This window comes from Saccopteryx leptura, chromosome 1 (genome assembly GCF_036850995.1).
Source record: "Saccopteryx leptura isolate mSacLep1 chromosome 1, mSacLep1_pri_phased_curated, whole genome shotgun sequence".
Lineage (NCBI taxonomy): Eukaryota > Metazoa > Chordata > Mammalia > Chiroptera > Emballonuridae > Saccopteryx > Saccopteryx leptura.
Window position 1 is genome coordinate 236,582,896 of NC_089503.1, and position 17,507 is coordinate 236,600,402.

Genomic DNA, 17,507 nt, shown 5'->3' on the forward strand with positions numbered 1-17,507 from the left:
TTTAAAATCAAAAGAGCTAATAAGAGTAAGGCATCAGAGATAATATGGGGGAATTACTACAAAAGGAGAGCCTCACTGTGTTCCCTATAAAATGTACCATAAATGATTAATCTTGTCCAAACCCTTTTGCTGTTCTATACGATCCAGTCTGTGTGTAGTACAATAAGGAAGTTTTTTGTTTTGATTGTTTTGGTTTTTTATGGGTATAGTCTGACCTTCAAGAAATTACTTTCTGGACACATCAGTGAAATACCTGATTCACCATTTGCCTAGTGTGCTGGTGGTCCCTAATAAACAGCACACTTCTCATTATATAACATAGCACATGAGACAGAACACTCAAGAACGTGCAATGAGGCCCAAAAAATAACAGTTGTTTTCATTAGCGAGCTTACAAAAGCTCACAGATGGATCAGACCAACTAATACATGTGCACACAGAGCTCCTGAAGAGATAAAAAACAACCACAGTGATTTCAAGAGGTAACTTACAGCTTTAACACTTTAATCCTTTTCTGACTCCCCAGGGACATGGTAAGGGAACCACTAGATGCAATTGTACCATGGCTCTTTTCTCAGATCTTCCTGTAGCTGTTTGCCTGCATTACTTAGCCGAAAGGTTACACTCACTGTGTATTTTTTTATAACAAGCAAGGTATTTATACATAATCAGAAATATGCCAAAGGCTCAAAATGGAAAGCTTCCGAAATATCTCATCTTAGTGGATGACTCAGGCCTAGTCAAATGTACCTGTTTTAGAAAATTCTTCTTGTCTATTTCAAGACCTATTCCTAAGACATTCGGAGAGAAACCACAAAGAAGTCTCTGGGGTTCTACCTTGTGTGTGTAGATTCTCTGCTTGGCCCTGGGGGCTTCCAGACAGTTTAGAAATATTTTGAGTCAACTTTGGAGCTGCCCCCTTTTTTATTAGCATTTTCATGAATAAACAGGATTTCAAAGACCCTGCTAATGGTCTAAAGGTCCTGAGTGGGTGATATCTAAGCTCCTAAGGTCACCATTGCCTCCAACTGTTAAGGAGGCTAGGGCTTTATGCACATCCCTCCAACCTCACAAGCACCGAGGTACTGCCAGGTATAATTCATAGAGGAAGAAACAGATTCTAGCAGATTTGGGGCAGAGCCAACATTCGAGCACAGGGGCATCTGGCTTTAGATTCTCTACTCTTTACCCTGCCACACTCTTAAGAAATCAGATCAGTTATGGGAGAGTTCCCGTGCCCGTTGTATTCAGCACCACAGATAGCAGCCAACCCTATGCCCAGCTACGTGGAGATTTCTTGGAGAGAGAAGGTGGCCAGAAGGTGCCTTGCTTGAATGAGTGAAGGGTGTTGTCGGGCACTACTCTCTGACCTATCAGCAGCCATCAGCTCTCAGCTGTTGTTGTTTATTCAGGAAGAAGATTTTTTTTCTAGCGTTACTGAGATGTAATTGACATAAAAGATTGTATGTGTGTAAGGTGTATGACCTAATAATTTGAAATGTGTATATCTTGCCAAATGATCACCACAATACGTTTAGTTTACATACCCATCACCTCACATAGTTACAAATTTGTTTTTCTTGTGATGAGAACTGAAAGATCTACTCTCTTTAGCAACGTTAAAGTAGCAATACAGAACTAATAACTACAATCGTCATGCTGTATGTTACATCCCCAGAACTTACTCATCTTATAACTGGGGTTTGTGCAGTTGGACCACCTTTACCCATTCCCCTTCCAGATTTCAGTTCTTTTTAGATGTGGATCGTTGCTGCCACACCCCCCTATGCTATGGTCTGGCAACTAGGTTCAGTTGCACAATTGTGTCCCACAATAGCAGGTTCCCAGGATGAGGAACCCCATTCTTGGTTTTCACTTACCACCAGGGGGACCCCTGTGACAAGAACAAAAATTTGTTGAAGTGACCTCAGCAAAAATATTTCAATCATCAACCAATAGCCAAAACAAGAAACTGTCTTTCCTCTTCTTCAACCCCTATATCTAATTGGTTGCTAAGACTTGTCAATCCCCTCCCCTGACCAATGTTCTAGAAAATCCATCCTATCTTTGCCATTTCTACAGCCCCTGCCCTAGTTGCAGTTCTTCACATCTTACCCCTGGATTATTGCTAGAGGGTCACCCTGTCGCCTGTCCTTTCCCCTCTGACCCTTCTTCTCTCCTGAAATCAGAGGGAGTTTCTCAAACATCTAGTCATTGCAATCTTGTAATTTACAACTTCACCTGGCTTACCATTGAATAGAAAATAAAGTGCTTTCACCTCCCAGGTCTTAGCCTGACCCATTACATTTACCAGATTCACCCTAAAGCTGTAGTGTGGTTTTGAATATGTTATTTTGCATCTGATTTTCAACTTCCTCATCAACATAATGGGAAGATAATTGAGATAAACCATGTAAAATTTCTAACACAGTTTCGCACATGATTAAATTTACATCTGTGTTTGACAAATGCACCTTTTCCACTGAAAATAAGGGTGAGGTATAAATAGCCTAACATACTGTGTCACTATAGCAATCTAGCTTAAGTAATGTTTACTCTGGTTACACCCCCTGCAAATTCAGAGCTATCACCCATGACATTTCCTTTACAGGTAAACATGTGTATTGGGTTTCCCTGGATTCTTACCCTGAAATGAGAATTTGAGTACAAGTGGCTATTTTGTAGATGGCCCCCAAAAACCTTGGTAAGAAGTGGGGAAGCAAAATGGGGAAAGTGTGGGAATCAGTAAAGAGTACAGTAGCAAGGAACTATCACTGTTGTCAACGAGAGCTCGAGCCTACTAAAGATTTCTGGGAATGGTATAGAACAGTCATCGGAGAGCAAGGGAGTTGGGTATTTATACAGTATTCCTTTTGGTCTTTGGTTAGGATTGCTCCTGGGGTCAGGATAGTTTATTCCCTGATATCTCTGGGCTACTGCTCTGATAGACAAAACTATTCTTAAAACCAGAGAAAACCCTTAGGGAGACAGATACAGTGGCCAACTACTGGAAGTTGGGCCAGCACTCACTGAAATGGTGAGGCCTGAAGAACCATGGGCCAGGTACAGATACGACATGGGAATCTGGTTGCTCCAAATTCTTGTCAACACTTGGCATTGCCAATGTCTTTTTCAGAACCTCTTTTTATTCTGTGGTTGTAGAGTGATATCACGTGTTCATCAGCTGTTTTGGTTATCGTCTTTGTGAAGGACGTGCACATTTTGATCATTTTAACTTTGGTTGTCTGGCTTATTATTACAGATTTTGAGGAGGATAGATACATTAATCCATACATATATACAAGTTCTTTGTTGTATGTATATTGCAGATATCTTATTCTGATCGGCATCTGCCCTTTTCTTTCATATGGTATGTCTCGATGAAGAGCTCTTCTTCATGATCAGTATTTTTTGCATCCTGTTTAGGAAATCTTTTCCCACACCAAAATCATGAAGACAGACTTCTAAGTTGTCTTTCGAAGTTTTACTGTTTAATCTTCTACATTTGGGTATATAATTCCATGAAATATTTTTATGTGTATAATGTAAGAGGGAATTGATTCTTTTTTCATATTTATATCTAATTGATCAGTCATCATTTGTTAAAAAGACCATTTTTTCCCCACTACACGGAAGTGGCACCTTTGTCATAAGTCAAGGGGCTTTATATATATGGGTCTGTTTATGAATCCTCAAGTTTTACCATCACACTAAATAGTGTTAGCCATATAAAAAATAAATTAATAGTAGTACACTAACTTAATGTAATGAGAGGTATATCAAAAAGCCCACAACAGCCATAACTCTTAGTGGTGAAATGTTAAAACTTTCCTCCAGAGTCTGAGAATAAAATAAGATATCTTCTGGCCCTAGCTGGTTGGCTCAGTGGTAGAGCATCAGCATGGTGCATGGATGTCCTGGGTTTGATTCCCAGTCAGGGCACACAGGAGAAGCGCCCATCTGCTTCTCCACCCCTCTCCCTCTCACTTCTTTCTCTCTCCCCTCTCTCTTTCTCTCTCTCTTTCTCTCTCTCTTTCTCTCTCTCTCTCTCTCTCTCTCTCTCTCTCTTTCTCTCTCTCCCCCCCTTCCCCTCCTGCAACCATGGCTCAGTTGGAGTACATTAACCCCAGACACTGAGGATGACTCCATGGTCTCCACCTCAGGCACTAAGAAGAGCTTGGCTGCTGAGCAAGAGAGCAATGCCCCAGATAGGCAGAGCATCACCCCCTAGTGGGTGTGCCAGGTGGATCCCAGTTGGGGCGCATATGGAAGTCTGTCTCTGCCTCCCATCCCCTCACTAAATAAAAAAATATATATGATAGCTTCTATCATCACTTTTGTTTATCATTGTATAGGATAGCCCACCTAGAGCCATCAGGCAAGATAACAAAGTTAAAATGTATAAGAGTTGGAAAGGAAGACAATAAAATACTATTCATGGGTAAATAAGTATATAAAAATCCAAAAGATCATGCATTTAAACTATTTAAATTAATAAGTTTCTTTAGCATAGTCCTGCATACAAGATAAATATAAGAAAATCAATTATCTACGTACTAGCAATGAAAAAAAAATGAAATTCAAAAATGACTCCATTTGCTCACCATGAAAAACATCAAATAACTAGGAATAAACCTCACAAACATATGTGCAAGACCTTTACACCGAAAACTGTAAAATGTCAGTGAAATTTTTTAAAATTTAGAGCAATCTATCAAGGATAGTAAGATATCATTGTGAAGGTATCAGTTCTCACATGAGGGCATTGCTTTTTTTTTTTAATTTTTAATTTCCCTTTTTTTAAGTTTTTTTTATTTTATTTATTCATTTTTAGAGAGGAGGGAGAGAGGGAGAGAGAGAAACAGAGAGAGAGAAGGGGGGAGGAGCTGGAAGCATCAACTCCCATATGTGCCTTGACCAGGCAAGCCCAGGGTTTTGAACCGGTGACCTCAGCATTTCCAGGTCAACGCTTTATCCACTGCGCCACCACAGGTTGAGGCATTGCTTTTAATGCAGGACCAATAAAACCCCAGCAGGTTTATTTGTAGAAATTGATCAACTGATTCTGAAATTTATATGGAAACAAAAGGACCAAGATTAGCCAAGAAAATGTTCAAGAAGAAAAAGAACAAATATCAAACAACACTATAAAGTCACTAGGTACTAAGACATGTGAAAGTACATTTCTTAAGGCAATGTGCCATCAGCAAAAGACCTGTGCTTGAGACTTGTGTGTTGGCATCTTTGCAAAGCTCCAAAAAATGTGCTAATGGGCAGTCAGATGGAGAATCATTTTTCTAGCTCTAATTTTTATTTATTTATTTTTATTTTTTATTTAAAATTTTTTTTTCAGAGACATAGAGAAAATCAGAGAGAGGGATAGATAGGGACAGACAGACAGGAATAGAGAGAGATGAGAAGCATCAATCATCAGTTTTTCATGGGGACACCTTAGGTGTTCATTGATTGCTTTCTCATATGTGCCTTGACCGTGGGCCTTGGGTCCAAGCTGGTGAGCTTTGCTCAAACCAGATGAGCCCGCACTCAAGCTGGTGACCTCGGGGTCTTGAACCTGGGTCCTCCACATCCCAGTCCGACGCTCTATCCACTGCGCCACCACCTGGTCAGGCTAGCTCTAATTTTTACCTACTTTGTTTACCCTGCTCCTGCTTTAGTTGGAGTTGGCCCTTCCACTTGTATTCCTATACCATTTTGTTCCCTTCTGTGTACCTGCAAAATTTTATTATGCCTAGTCAGTCTCCCCTTATAGATGTTAAATAAGGGGCAGAAACTATTTCTCAGATTTCTATATGGCCTGCCTAATAGCTAATATGCCGAAGTTCCTAAAAAAACATTCTTTCAATGGCTTAATGAACCACTGGGTTCAATTATTGAAATAATACCCGCCTCCATGACCCCAAGCTGTGCTAGATAAAATTTAACACATCTCTTTGTCTCAGAACCACATACACAGCCTCCCCAAAGACCTGAAGTGAAAAAATTAAATTATTTTTCTAGTATATATGCTGCCGAAGTAAGCACAATTTAGTTTTCTTAGTTGATCTCTAGGGTGTTCTTATAGTTTAACTCCCATAAAAAAGGACTTTAAAATAACATCAAACAAGAAATACAGATAAGAAGGTAATTTTCAGGCTAGGATGATAACAGTGCAACAATCACATTGGCTTAAAAAGTGAGTGGGTGGAATTTTTGGCATGTGCCCGCAGTTGACTATTTATTGTAGTTTATAGGCCAGGGCTTTGGCCTCTCTGCTCATAAAATCCTGCTGGTCCATCAAGATACCAGATGGAGGGCCACAAGGTTGTTATTTTTAAATCATTCTGGTTAGCTATTGATTCAGGACCAAAAAATAAGTTTAATTAAAAGGCATGTGGCCCTGGCCGGTTTGCTCAGTGGATAGAATATCAGTCCAGCATGCAGATGACCTGGGTTCAATTTTCAGTCAGGGCATGCAGGACAAGTAACCGTTTGCTTCTCTCTCCCTCCACTCCCCCTTCTCACTCTCTTCCCCTCCTGCAGCCAGTAGCTCAGTTGGTTCGAGCCAGCCCTGGGCACTAAGGATGGCTTGGTTGATTGTAGCATCAGCCCCAGCCAGAGGTTGCTGGATGAATTCTGGTCAGGGAGCATGTGGGAGTCTTTCTATCTCCCCTCCTCTCACTTAAAAAAATAAAATATAGGCCCTGGCCAGTTGGCTCAGTGATAGAACATTGGCCCGGCGTGTGGATGTCCTGGGTTCGATTCCCAGTCAGGGCACACAGGAGAAGCGACCACCTGCTTCTCCACCCTTCCCCCTCTCCCTTCTCTCTATCTCTCTCTCTCTTCCCCTCCTGCAGCCATTGCTCCATTGGAGCAAGTTGGCCTGAGTACTGAGGATGGCTCCATGGCCTCTGCCTCAGACACTAGAATGGCTCCAGTTGCAACAGAGCAACAGCCCCAGATGGGCAGAGCATTACCTCCTAGTAGGTTTGCCGGGTGGATCCCGATTAGGCACATACAGGAATCTGTCTCTCTGCCTCTCTGCTTCTCACTTAAAAAAAATACAAAATAAAATAAAATAAGTAAAAATTTAAAAAGATATGTAATTCAACTTTGATTCTGATATATGAAGTCCTACTACAAAATCCTGGACTTGTGGCTAGACTGAGGCAGTCACATTTCCGCAGGTTAGCCCACTCATTCCTGGACAGTCCCAACTATTACAAAGCTCTTCCAAAGCCTTGGGTACTACACAGATTAAATTTAACCCATCTTGCTCAAGCCAGATTCCAAATATTTAAACAATGCTTGCTTGAGCTTTACTCTTTCTTTCTGTTTAAGTGGCCCAATTTCTTGCCACTGCTCTTCATATAACTTAACTGAGGTCTACCTCAATCAACCTCCCAGACACTCACTGCTAACGTACTCTGACACTCTTTGTTACGAGCAATATATTTCTGTTAATTTAGCTTGAGTCAGTTGATTTTCTGCCTTAACTTTACATACTTGGTTTCCTACTGAGCTTTTTATTTTCTTCCTTTTTTTTTTTTCTTCTGTATTTTTCTGAAGCCGGAAATGGGGAGAGACAGTCAGACAGACTCCCGCATGCGCCCGACCGGGATCCACCTGGCACGCCCACCAGGGGGTGACGCTCTGCCCCTCCGGGGCGTCGCTCTGTTGCGACCAGAGCCACTCCAGCGCCTGGGGCAGAGGCCGAGGAGCCATCCCCAGCACCCGGGCCATCTTTGCTCCAGTGGAGCCTCACTGCGGGAGGGGAAAAGAGAGACAGAGAGGAAGGAGAGGGGGAGGGGTGGAGAAGTAGATGGGTGCTTCTTCTGTGTGCCCTGGCCAGGAATCGAACCCGGGACTTCTGCACGCCAGGCCGACGCTCTACCACTGAGCCAACCGGCCAGGGCTCCTACTGAGCTTTTAGTATAAAAATAACCCAGTCTTTTTTCTTGTTTTGCTACACAGACACATCTCTGCTATATTACACCGGTATAGTTCATCTTTTATACTTGTGTAGTTATCCATTTGTTTATATTAAATTCTGTCTCACAAGAATAACCCCCACCTGAGTTTTGATTCTTTGATCCAACTTATGAGCATTTGAACTAATTTAGTTTCCATCACAGTGTGCACTCATGTCCTCATCTGAGTTGTTCATCCCAACGCATAAGGCCAAGAACTGAGACCTCTAGCATTAGTAGAGGTGACACTGATCCATGAATGAGCATCATTTAGATGAAGTTACTCAACCAGATACAAATTCACCTAATGGCAGTATTTTATAGCCCACATTCCTGCAGCTTACCCCAATAGGAAAATAAAGATGGACTTTTCAAACATCTTACAGAAAACCATATGCACGCTGTCTACATCATACCTGTATTTGCAATAGGAGACTTCAGTCATTGTACCCTAAGAAATTACAGTTTCAATTCAAATTGGTGATTCAACCACCTTGTCCAAGAAGAGGGGGAATAACTCCCAAGAAGGAAATATATTCACCCTGGCATTGAAGATACCTTTTCAATAAATAGTATTAGCTTCTCATTCTCTTTTCATCTGTATGTCTAATCTAGCTGAAGTCACTTTGTTGTCACAACCTTTGAACTTATATCATCTCTGGGTAACTGAGCAATATTCCTACTGGTTCCCACTTTACCTAAATGATTACCTACCATTCCCTGGTCACTCAGAAGAAGAAAAGGCTGCATCACAGACTGTCTCAGCCTCTAACATAAGGATGAAGTCTTCCTGAATTGAATACCTGCCAACATCTAGACTGATAAATAAAAGAATCTTAGTAATTAGAACTCTAAAAAATTAAATTAGTTTGCTAATTGGAACAATTGCTCCCTCCTGAGCAAGTATGGAGCTGGAGGAGGATGTCTAGTTGGCTCAGCCAAGATGAGAAATGAAGTAACTCAAGGTCAAGAACATAGGCTCTGATCCTAAGGAAAGCGAGATTTGAGTTCTGGCTCTATTGTGGGTACTAACTCTGGAATCTTGGGAAACTTTCTTACTATGTGCTTCTGTTTTCTCATTTAAAAATGATAATAATAATAGTTTCTACTTTAGAAATTGTTATAACAATTAAATAAAATTTAAATGCACCTAGGACATGGTATTTAATAAGAGTTCAATTAATGTTAGCTATTGCTATTCCACGTACTCAACAAAATATCTTTATCTTCTGATTTGATTTTAGGTTGCCAAGTTTACATACAGAAAAAAAATGGGCTAATGAGTCATATTTCTATATTGTACATGTCTGTACTATTTTAGCTATAGATAAATATCAGGATGTAAATTCCATGAGACTAGGGGTTTTTCTCTGCTTTCTTTCATACAGAACCTAAAACACTGCTTGGCACATAGTAGGCATTTAATTAGTGTTTGTTGAATGAATACAAAAATGAACCTAGCTCCCATTTGCCCACATTCAATATCTCTTCAGATTGCTTAGGTGCTTTAGGTAGATAAAATGAGAAAATCTAGGGAGAACACTTAGCACTGCCAGACACAGACACATAGTTGCTACATAGCAGCTATGATGATGTTCACATGACTCCTGGAAAGTTTCCTAAGGGGAGATAAAAAGCTATAGACAGATGAAAAAAAGCTATAGAACAAATGGGTGTTCTCTACTCTGAGAACTTTCGGTCTAGTGGTGAACCAGACCAAAATAATTAAATAAATTAAGTGCCCAGGACAATAGGAGCACACAAAACACTAGGCTCTGCCCAGGTCAGAGAAGTCAGCAAGGCTTCTCCGACAAGCAAACTTCAGTGGAGACGTAGAAGATGAGTAGGAATTGGATAAAGGAAGAAAAGAACAGAGAAAAAGATCCCCAATACAAGGATCAGCTTGTACAAAGGCCCTGAGGTAGACAAGATTTGGGTTTTATTGGAAGAACAGAGAGAAGCCAGTTGAAAGTTATGAGTTTGAGGGAGAATTGGAACTGTAAGGCCAGACATCTGGCCAGGGGCAGCACCATATAAGACCTTATAGGCCATGCTATGAATTAGCTAAGGAACCAGGAAATCTTTGAATGGCCTAAAAGGCAGATATATAACAGAATAGATTTTTTTTTTAATGATTCTGGCTTCTGTGAGGAGAATTGAGGATACACTCATGCCCACCACTTGCTTGTAGCCCAGAAAAGTCAGTGAGAGAAGAGGAGGCTCTGGGGGTCTGCCGTGGCCGGCACTGCCTCAGCGCAAACACCCACGGGCTCTGTCAGGGCATTGGGACGCATTATTTCTGACGGGCCAAATGAGCCACTGATGCCAGACCAACTTTTTCCTCCAGGAAGGAATTCTACCTGTCAGAGAAAAAAAAAGGATAAAGATAGACAAAAAGACTGGTTTGTCTTTGTTATGCCTATCAAGGAGTTGTTTGCATTCCTCCAGATGCCAACAGTAAAAATAGGCAGACAAAACCTACCTAATTTGTCTTTCTTCCAGAATTTACAGGATAGTCATTTATCAACCTTGTCCTTTTCCACAACACGAGGGTGTGGGAGGGCAGATATTTTTATCTCTTATCTCAACCCACTTTCCTCGTGTTCACCCTGTCATTTTGCAGATAGAGAAGCTAAATCCCTGACAATCTAAGCGGCCATCAGAGATTATTGTCAGAGATAAAGGTAGGATTAAAAACTAGTCTCATAATTCCAAACTGTTGTTATCCCATGTTTATATTAGACACAACAGGCATTGGACCTGGAGAGTCCTCTCTCACAGAAGCATTCTCTTTCTGGGCATGGCACACAGAAATGAACAGTCAATAGGAGGAGTAATTGCCACCTTATTTAAATTTACATAGAGGAGCTATTCCGAGGTCCAGTCTATATTCAGCTGCTTACTGGGCATCTAAACCTGGATGTTCCAGAAATGCCTCCAACTCATTACACCTCAAACAGAAATCGTGATTATCCTCACCCCCAATCCTGTTCCTTTTTCATTTCTTACCCCAACAGTGCTTTTCCTTCAGTCATCCACTTCATCCCTCTGCCTGATCCCACATATCACATTAATCAGACAGCCCTATGTATTATGGCTCAGATATCTCTCACATCATTCCCTGGGTCACCTCCAACTCGTTCTGCATTGCTCCTGCTTTTGCCTAAGCTTAAATCCAGATGATCGCAGTCACTGCTGACGATTCCCTTGGCTGTAGTCCAGTGCCTTCCTTCCCCCCTCTATTCTCCTCTCTGTCATGAGCACGATCCACCCAAAAATAGATCCTGTGGCTGTACTGTTTTAAATACTCCAATGACCACCCCTCAACACCTTCATGAAAACCAAGCCTTAGCATTCTTCCCCTGTCTCTTCATGATACCTCTTCATGACATCATTGACTGGAACTCTCCACCTTGCTCCCTGTGCTCCACCTATAGCAAATGACCTGCTGGTCCCCAGCACATGCTCGAGCCCCTCGTTACCTCTGACATCATCTCCTCCCACTCCTCTTCACTCGGGCCTCCTCACTGTTCCCCTAACCCACCATGGTGCACTCTTGTTTAGGACCTTTGCACTGACTGCTCCCTCTATCTGAAACCCTCTTCCCCTGGATATTTACATGGCTGATTCCTTCACCTTCTTCAAGACTTACCCAAATGTTACCTTCTCCATGAGGTCTACCCTTGCCACCTTATTTAAATTTACACACTGGTTATCTATTCTACTTATTACTCTCATCACTTATTGTCAGTGCCCTACTGCCCCACCCAACCCCTCCCTCTAACACATAAGTTCTGGAAGGCAGGGAATTTTGTGTGTGTGACTTATTAAGTTCATTGATATATTTTAACCACCTAATACAGTGCCTGATAAATAGTAGATGCCAAATAAATTTTATTAAATAAACTAAATTCATAGATGTACATGTTAATCCACGTGTTAATCCTAATTCTGTCTGTTTCCCTTCATCTACAATCTTATTGATTTTTTTTTTACTTCAAGAAGTTGGTTTCTCCAAGTTCTTAGGTCGGGTGAATGCATCTTATGTTATCTTTCTATGCCTAACTCCTAAAACATACCAGAAAATAAAAGGCACTTAATAAATTATTGTTGAACTTCACTGACCTGAATAATGTTGTATTTCAAGAAAAGGACCTACATGCATAGATTATATGTATACAAACTGACCCAACTACTCAGAAGAGCTCATTCTCGAGCCACCAAGACGTCTGTTTTTAAGTCCTTTCACTTAACCCTGAAGGTACTGGTCTGTCAAGTTGGATAACTGGTTTGAGGCAGGTGCTAATTTTTGCAAATTCTATTTTGCCCAGAATTTCAGAAAATGTACTTTGGTCTTGAATAGCTAGTCTCAGACCAGATGGTTAGTGCATTCTGATTTCTCGAATTGGGGAATACTCCCTTCCTAAAAATAAATTGAGAAGGGGGAGCGAAATCACTATGACTTAGTTATTTACTATATGTTGGACATTGTGCCAGCAATTTTGCATGTATTAACTCATCACAACAAACTTGTGAAGCACATATTATGTTTATATTTTATGGATAAGAAAGCTCAGTTTCGAAGAATTAAATAACTGTTTAAAGTCACCTGACAAATCTGGGAAATGACTGGAATTTGACCCAGATTCCCCATGGAATAAAATCCCAGCCCTTCACCCAGCACTAAGTTGCCTCCTCTCCCACAGTGTCGAAGTTTTAGTCTCAGAACCATCTTCCTATACATTATGAACTCACCCACCTGTTTTATTGTCCTTGTGGTGTTTGATTCTTTTATTACTCTGAACACAGCATGGACTGTTTCCTATAACATATTCATTTTTTCAAAGATCAGACCCTGCAAAGTGTGGAATTTAATAAAATTTAATGCTGGCCCGCAAATGCCACAAAGTGTAATGCAGAAGCCAATCAAATTGCAGGCCCGCTTGGCAGAGGTGCCCCTTGCAAATGAGCTACCTGAAAAATCCCCACCCATGCCTTACACAACGTGGACTAATTGGCCCATTATGAACACTTCGCCTGACCTGATTTGATCGTGAAGGGCAGGTCTGTAAACCTGGATATGAACTTTCTCATTTCCTACTCAAGGATTTCTAATTTCTTAGGCAAAAACAAAAACAAATCAAAACAAGCCAGGGAAGGTGGGAGAACAGGAGAGGTATTTTCATTCATTTCATTATACCTTCCCTCAGGACTGAACAAAGAACAGTCCAGTTACAAGAGCCCTGTAAGGAGGATTGCTCTGAATAACAGACTTGCCAAAGCACTCAGAAGTCTAGTGCAAAGAAAAGCTGTATTCAATTCTGTTACAGCCATGACCAAGGAGACGAAGCGTGCAGGAGTAAAGCGATGTCATAGAACAAGAGACTGTATTCACCAACGATTACTCAACCCACTGACTTAACTCCAGTCAGGCAAAGCAGCAGTAAAGACATTTACTAACTGAAAAGCTTAGCTAGGTATAAACACAAAGATAACAATTATGTAGCCCCCAAGGTCAAAAGTGGAAAATACATGTTCTGGGGAAGGCTGAAAATGCTTCCAGAAGCTTCTAGGCTACTCCAAGGACAAGGGTGAGCAGAACTTAGTCTATAAACAGAAGAAAACAATCAATCTGTTGGTCCACTGCATATGTTGGGAGTCTATAGTCTGATGTCCCATCATTTGTCTCTGTCATGAGTGACCTTTGGAATAAAATATGTATTCAACTTTATGGCTGAGAGAGGGCTTAGAGATTTATCTTATCCACCCCCTCATTTTACTGATGAAGCTTCTCAGACATAGATAGATTTAGGGAATTCAGCTTTTCAACTTTTAGAATGACATGAAGTCCAATAACAGAGAACACATTGTGGATTTTGCAGGGTAGTGCTAAATTTGCATATCCTGCCTGGTAGGCCCTAGGAGTATACCTGTATTTGTCAGAGCATGTGTTCTCATTTGAGATTTGGAAAAAGATGATCACTCTAAGGCTTGGAAAATAAGGTTAGAAAAAATAAAATGTTCAGCCCTGGCCAGTTGGCTCAGTGGTAGAGCGTCGGCCTGGCATATGGAAGTCTCAGATTAGATTCCCAGCCAGGGCACACAGAAGAAGCACCCATCTGCTTCTCCACTCTTCTCTCTCTTCCTTCTCTTTATCTCTCTCTTTCCCTCTCACAGCCAAGGATCCATTAAAGCAAAGTGACCTGGGTGCTGAATATGGCTCCATGGCCTCTGCCTCAGGCACTAGAATGGCTCTGGTTGCAACAGAGCATCACCCCAGATGGGCAGAGCATCGCCCCCTAGTGGGCATGCCAGGTGGATCCCGGTCGGGCGCATGCGGGAGTCTCTCTCTGCCTCCCTGCTTCTCACTTCAGAAAAATACAAAAAAAAATGTTCAGAAAGTCTGGTTTGGCTTGCACATCACACTGGGTATACACACTGGCAAAGGGAAGAGAACAGAAACACATTCTACTCCTTTTCTTGTTTGTTTTATTTTTTTTTAAGCTTTCTTGGAAATGTGCTTTGAGGGATAAAGTGCAAACATATGTAGGTCCCCACTTGAGCCAGTGATGAAAGTAAAAAATAGGAAGAAATACAGATAGTTAAAGGGGAAAAGAAGTACTTGTACCTAAAACAGGGTGAATTAAAATTTAGCATGTCCATAGAAATCATTTTCATGAATTTTAACAATGGAGAAGGCTCTGTGAAAAATGATCTCAGTACATTAGGCCCATGCAGCTAATCTGGTAGGATAGGGAGCATCAGATGCTGAGAAAGATGAGAGCAAGGGGGTGAAGGAGACTGCTGCCCAAGAAGCCTCGGCACAACCAGAATGGGCCCCAAGAAAGAGGGGTGTGGGGTGAGCAGCAGGGCACTCGCCTTCCTCCAGGAATCCTCCTCCCCCCAGAGTAGGAGAGAGTTCTTCAGAGTTTCTGCCGAGTCAGGCAGCAGTGAGTGAAGCAGGAGGTGGAGATAATGGGAAGGAGGCCTCCGGAGCCCTCTTTGTGTAAGGGAAGTAAAATAGACAATGAACTCAGGAAATGTGAAGGACAGAAGTGGGAGCCTTTGTATCAGGCAGATATCTTTGTTTACCATGAAAATGATAATTACAGGTAGCTGCCTTTCTCCTTTCTCATTCTCCCTCCCTTCACAGGGCACCTCACTATGCAAACATCCGGGCCCTAAAAGGACGTTAAATATTAGTGGAGTCTTGACATCTAGGAGCAATCCAGAAATGTTTGCACAGGGTGTCCAAGAAACTCAAACTCTACAAGCATTTTAAGTCCCCAGTTTAAAAACAAAAAAATTATCAGAACCACTAAACATTTCCTAAGGTAAATAATAGCACATTATTGGACCCTAAAATTGAAGCAGTGACTTGGGGAAGTTTTACATGTTATTGGCACTTTTTTTTAGCATAGACATTGGAAGAGACGTGAGTTTTATTACTAGTTAAGAAAGGACCTTTTTCTCAGCAGTAACTTCCTTCTTCCAACTCGCACAATAAAAATGGGTGTGAGGTAATAAAGCCTATTCAGATATTGAGCTTGCTTGCCACTGACACTTTGTGCTTTCTCTTTCATTCACAGAACTGTTATCTTTGTCATGTACTTAGTAACTTCTCTTTCTTTTTTTTTAAGTGAACACTGCCTCCTCTATGTTACAGAAAGCAATAAGAATTGCACCACAGGAATGGCATAAAAAGGGGTTGAGAAAAGACTGAAGTTCAAGTGATAACAAATTTGAGTTTGTACATTGAGATATTGCCTGTGTGTCACTTATCTCCTTCCCCATATTCATCTTCCAATTAGGGCAACTGAGCACCTGGCTCATTTGGTTCCTGTCTCTTTTGTATCTGCCCACCCTGTTAAAGACTCAGTACAAGAGTAGGAAAAATTATGACTCTTCTGGTCATGTGTGGGTGTATGTATTGTTGATGTTTATAGGAAATAAATTATCATTTTTGTATACACGCCTCTCCCCAAATAACTAGATTATTAACTACCTGACAATCAATGTTACATGCGTACTATCTTCATAACCCAAGCAAAGAGCAAAATGCCAACCACAAAGTAGAAAATGATGGATTGCTTTATAAAATATATATATATATATATATATATATATATATATATATATTTTTTTTTTTTTTTTTTTTTTTTACAGAGACAGAGTCAGAGAGAGGGATAGATAGGGACAGACAGACAGGAACAGAGAGAGATGAAAAGCATCAATCATCAGTTTTTCGTTGGGACACCTCAGTTGTTCATTGATTGCTTTCTCATATGTGCCTTGACTATGGGGCTACAGCAGACTAAGTAACCCCTTGCTCAAGCCAGCAACCTTGGGTTCAAGCTGGTGAGCTTTGCTCAAACCAGATGAGCCCGCACTCAAGCTGGCAACCTCGGGGTCTCGAACCTGGGTCCTCCGCATCCCAGTTCAATGCTCTATCCACTGTGCCACCACCTGGTCAGGCTATAAAAATATTTTTGAATGAATGCTTTGTTTCTGACTGAACCTGCTTGGAGGCCCTACCTAGTGCCAGTGGATCCCAGGAAATTGTGTTCCATGTGACAGCTACACCTGCTATTGTTTAATTTGGGACATAGTCTGTTTTTCACACTGTGGGTATAGACTGAAATATAAACAGAAATATTTTGCTTCCTCTGTATATTTTGGGTTCTGACCATTCACCATATATTATGTCAGTCGTTTCTTTCTGATCCCTCCAGGACAGAACATTATTTCATCCCGTGAGCAACAGCTGTGTGGATTGCAACCCCGCAGAGAAGAAGATTTTCATGGCCAGATGTGACCCTCTCTCTGAGACCCAGCAGTGGATTTTTGAACATATTAATATGACTGTTTTAGAAAAATTTAACCACCGTGCCAGCTCCTAGAAAGAAAGAAAGAAAGAAAGAAAGAAAGAAAGAAAGAAAGAAAGAAAGAAAGAAAGAGGTGACCTACAGATTCTAAAAACTAAATTTTTGCCAGCATCTGGGTCGAAGGAGTCAGGAATAACATTTCCTAGATCTAGGAAGCCTGGTTTAAAGATCTGTAAATGCCACGTCGAAGTAGATTGTCCTGGAGAACTTCCTGCATCTAAAGAACTTGGCGGAGAGCCTCACCAGCTGCTTCTGAGAACTTGAGACTAGCAGTTAGTTCCTTGCTGGCCAAGGGCGAAGATTATTTAGGGACTTTTCGAAACAACTGCTAAGTTAATGAATCCTAACATTTCTCAGGTCAAATCCTGCAGTAGTGAGTAGCTATGAATGGATCCTATGGTTCGGGTGGGAGGGGGGTGGACAAGTGCATGACTGCTCTGACAACCTGGAGATGCCGCAGGTGTAGAACTAGCCACGCTGAAGGGGTGAGCTGTACTTTCTGGTGCCATTCTCTAAGAATGGGTTGAGCAGGTTTAACCCTTAAAAGTGCTGCAGATGATTTTAGAGTGCTCAGACCATTCTGTTTTCTTGTTTGTTTGTTTTTTAAATGAAGGTGTGCTATCTAATGTAAGACTTCAATTACATCATAAAATGG

General features: G+C 41.3%; 1 protein-coding gene across 2 annotated transcripts in view; it reads left to right on the plus strand.

The window, feature by feature from the left end:
• GALNTL6 (polypeptide N-acetylgalactosaminyltransferase like 6) overlaps nucleotides 1-16,924 on the plus strand; it is a 1,118,979-nt gene extending 1,102,055 nt beyond the window's left edge. Inside the window, exons 13-14 of one of the 2 annotated variants that reach the window (XM_066387897.1) lie at nucleotides 10,591-10,651; nucleotides 16,700-16,755. In XM_066387897.1, coding sequence (XP_066243994.1) covers nucleotides 10,591-10,611 — 21 coding nt within the window. In that variant the 3' untranslated portion in view covers nucleotides 10,612-10,651; nucleotides 16,700-16,755. Of the gene's footprint in view, nucleotides 1-10,590; nucleotides 10,652-16,699 lie in introns of both variants that reach the window. The other variant, XM_066387896.1, reaches the window with a different exon arrangement.
• The last annotated feature ends 583 nt before the right edge of the window (nucleotides 16,925-17,507 follow it).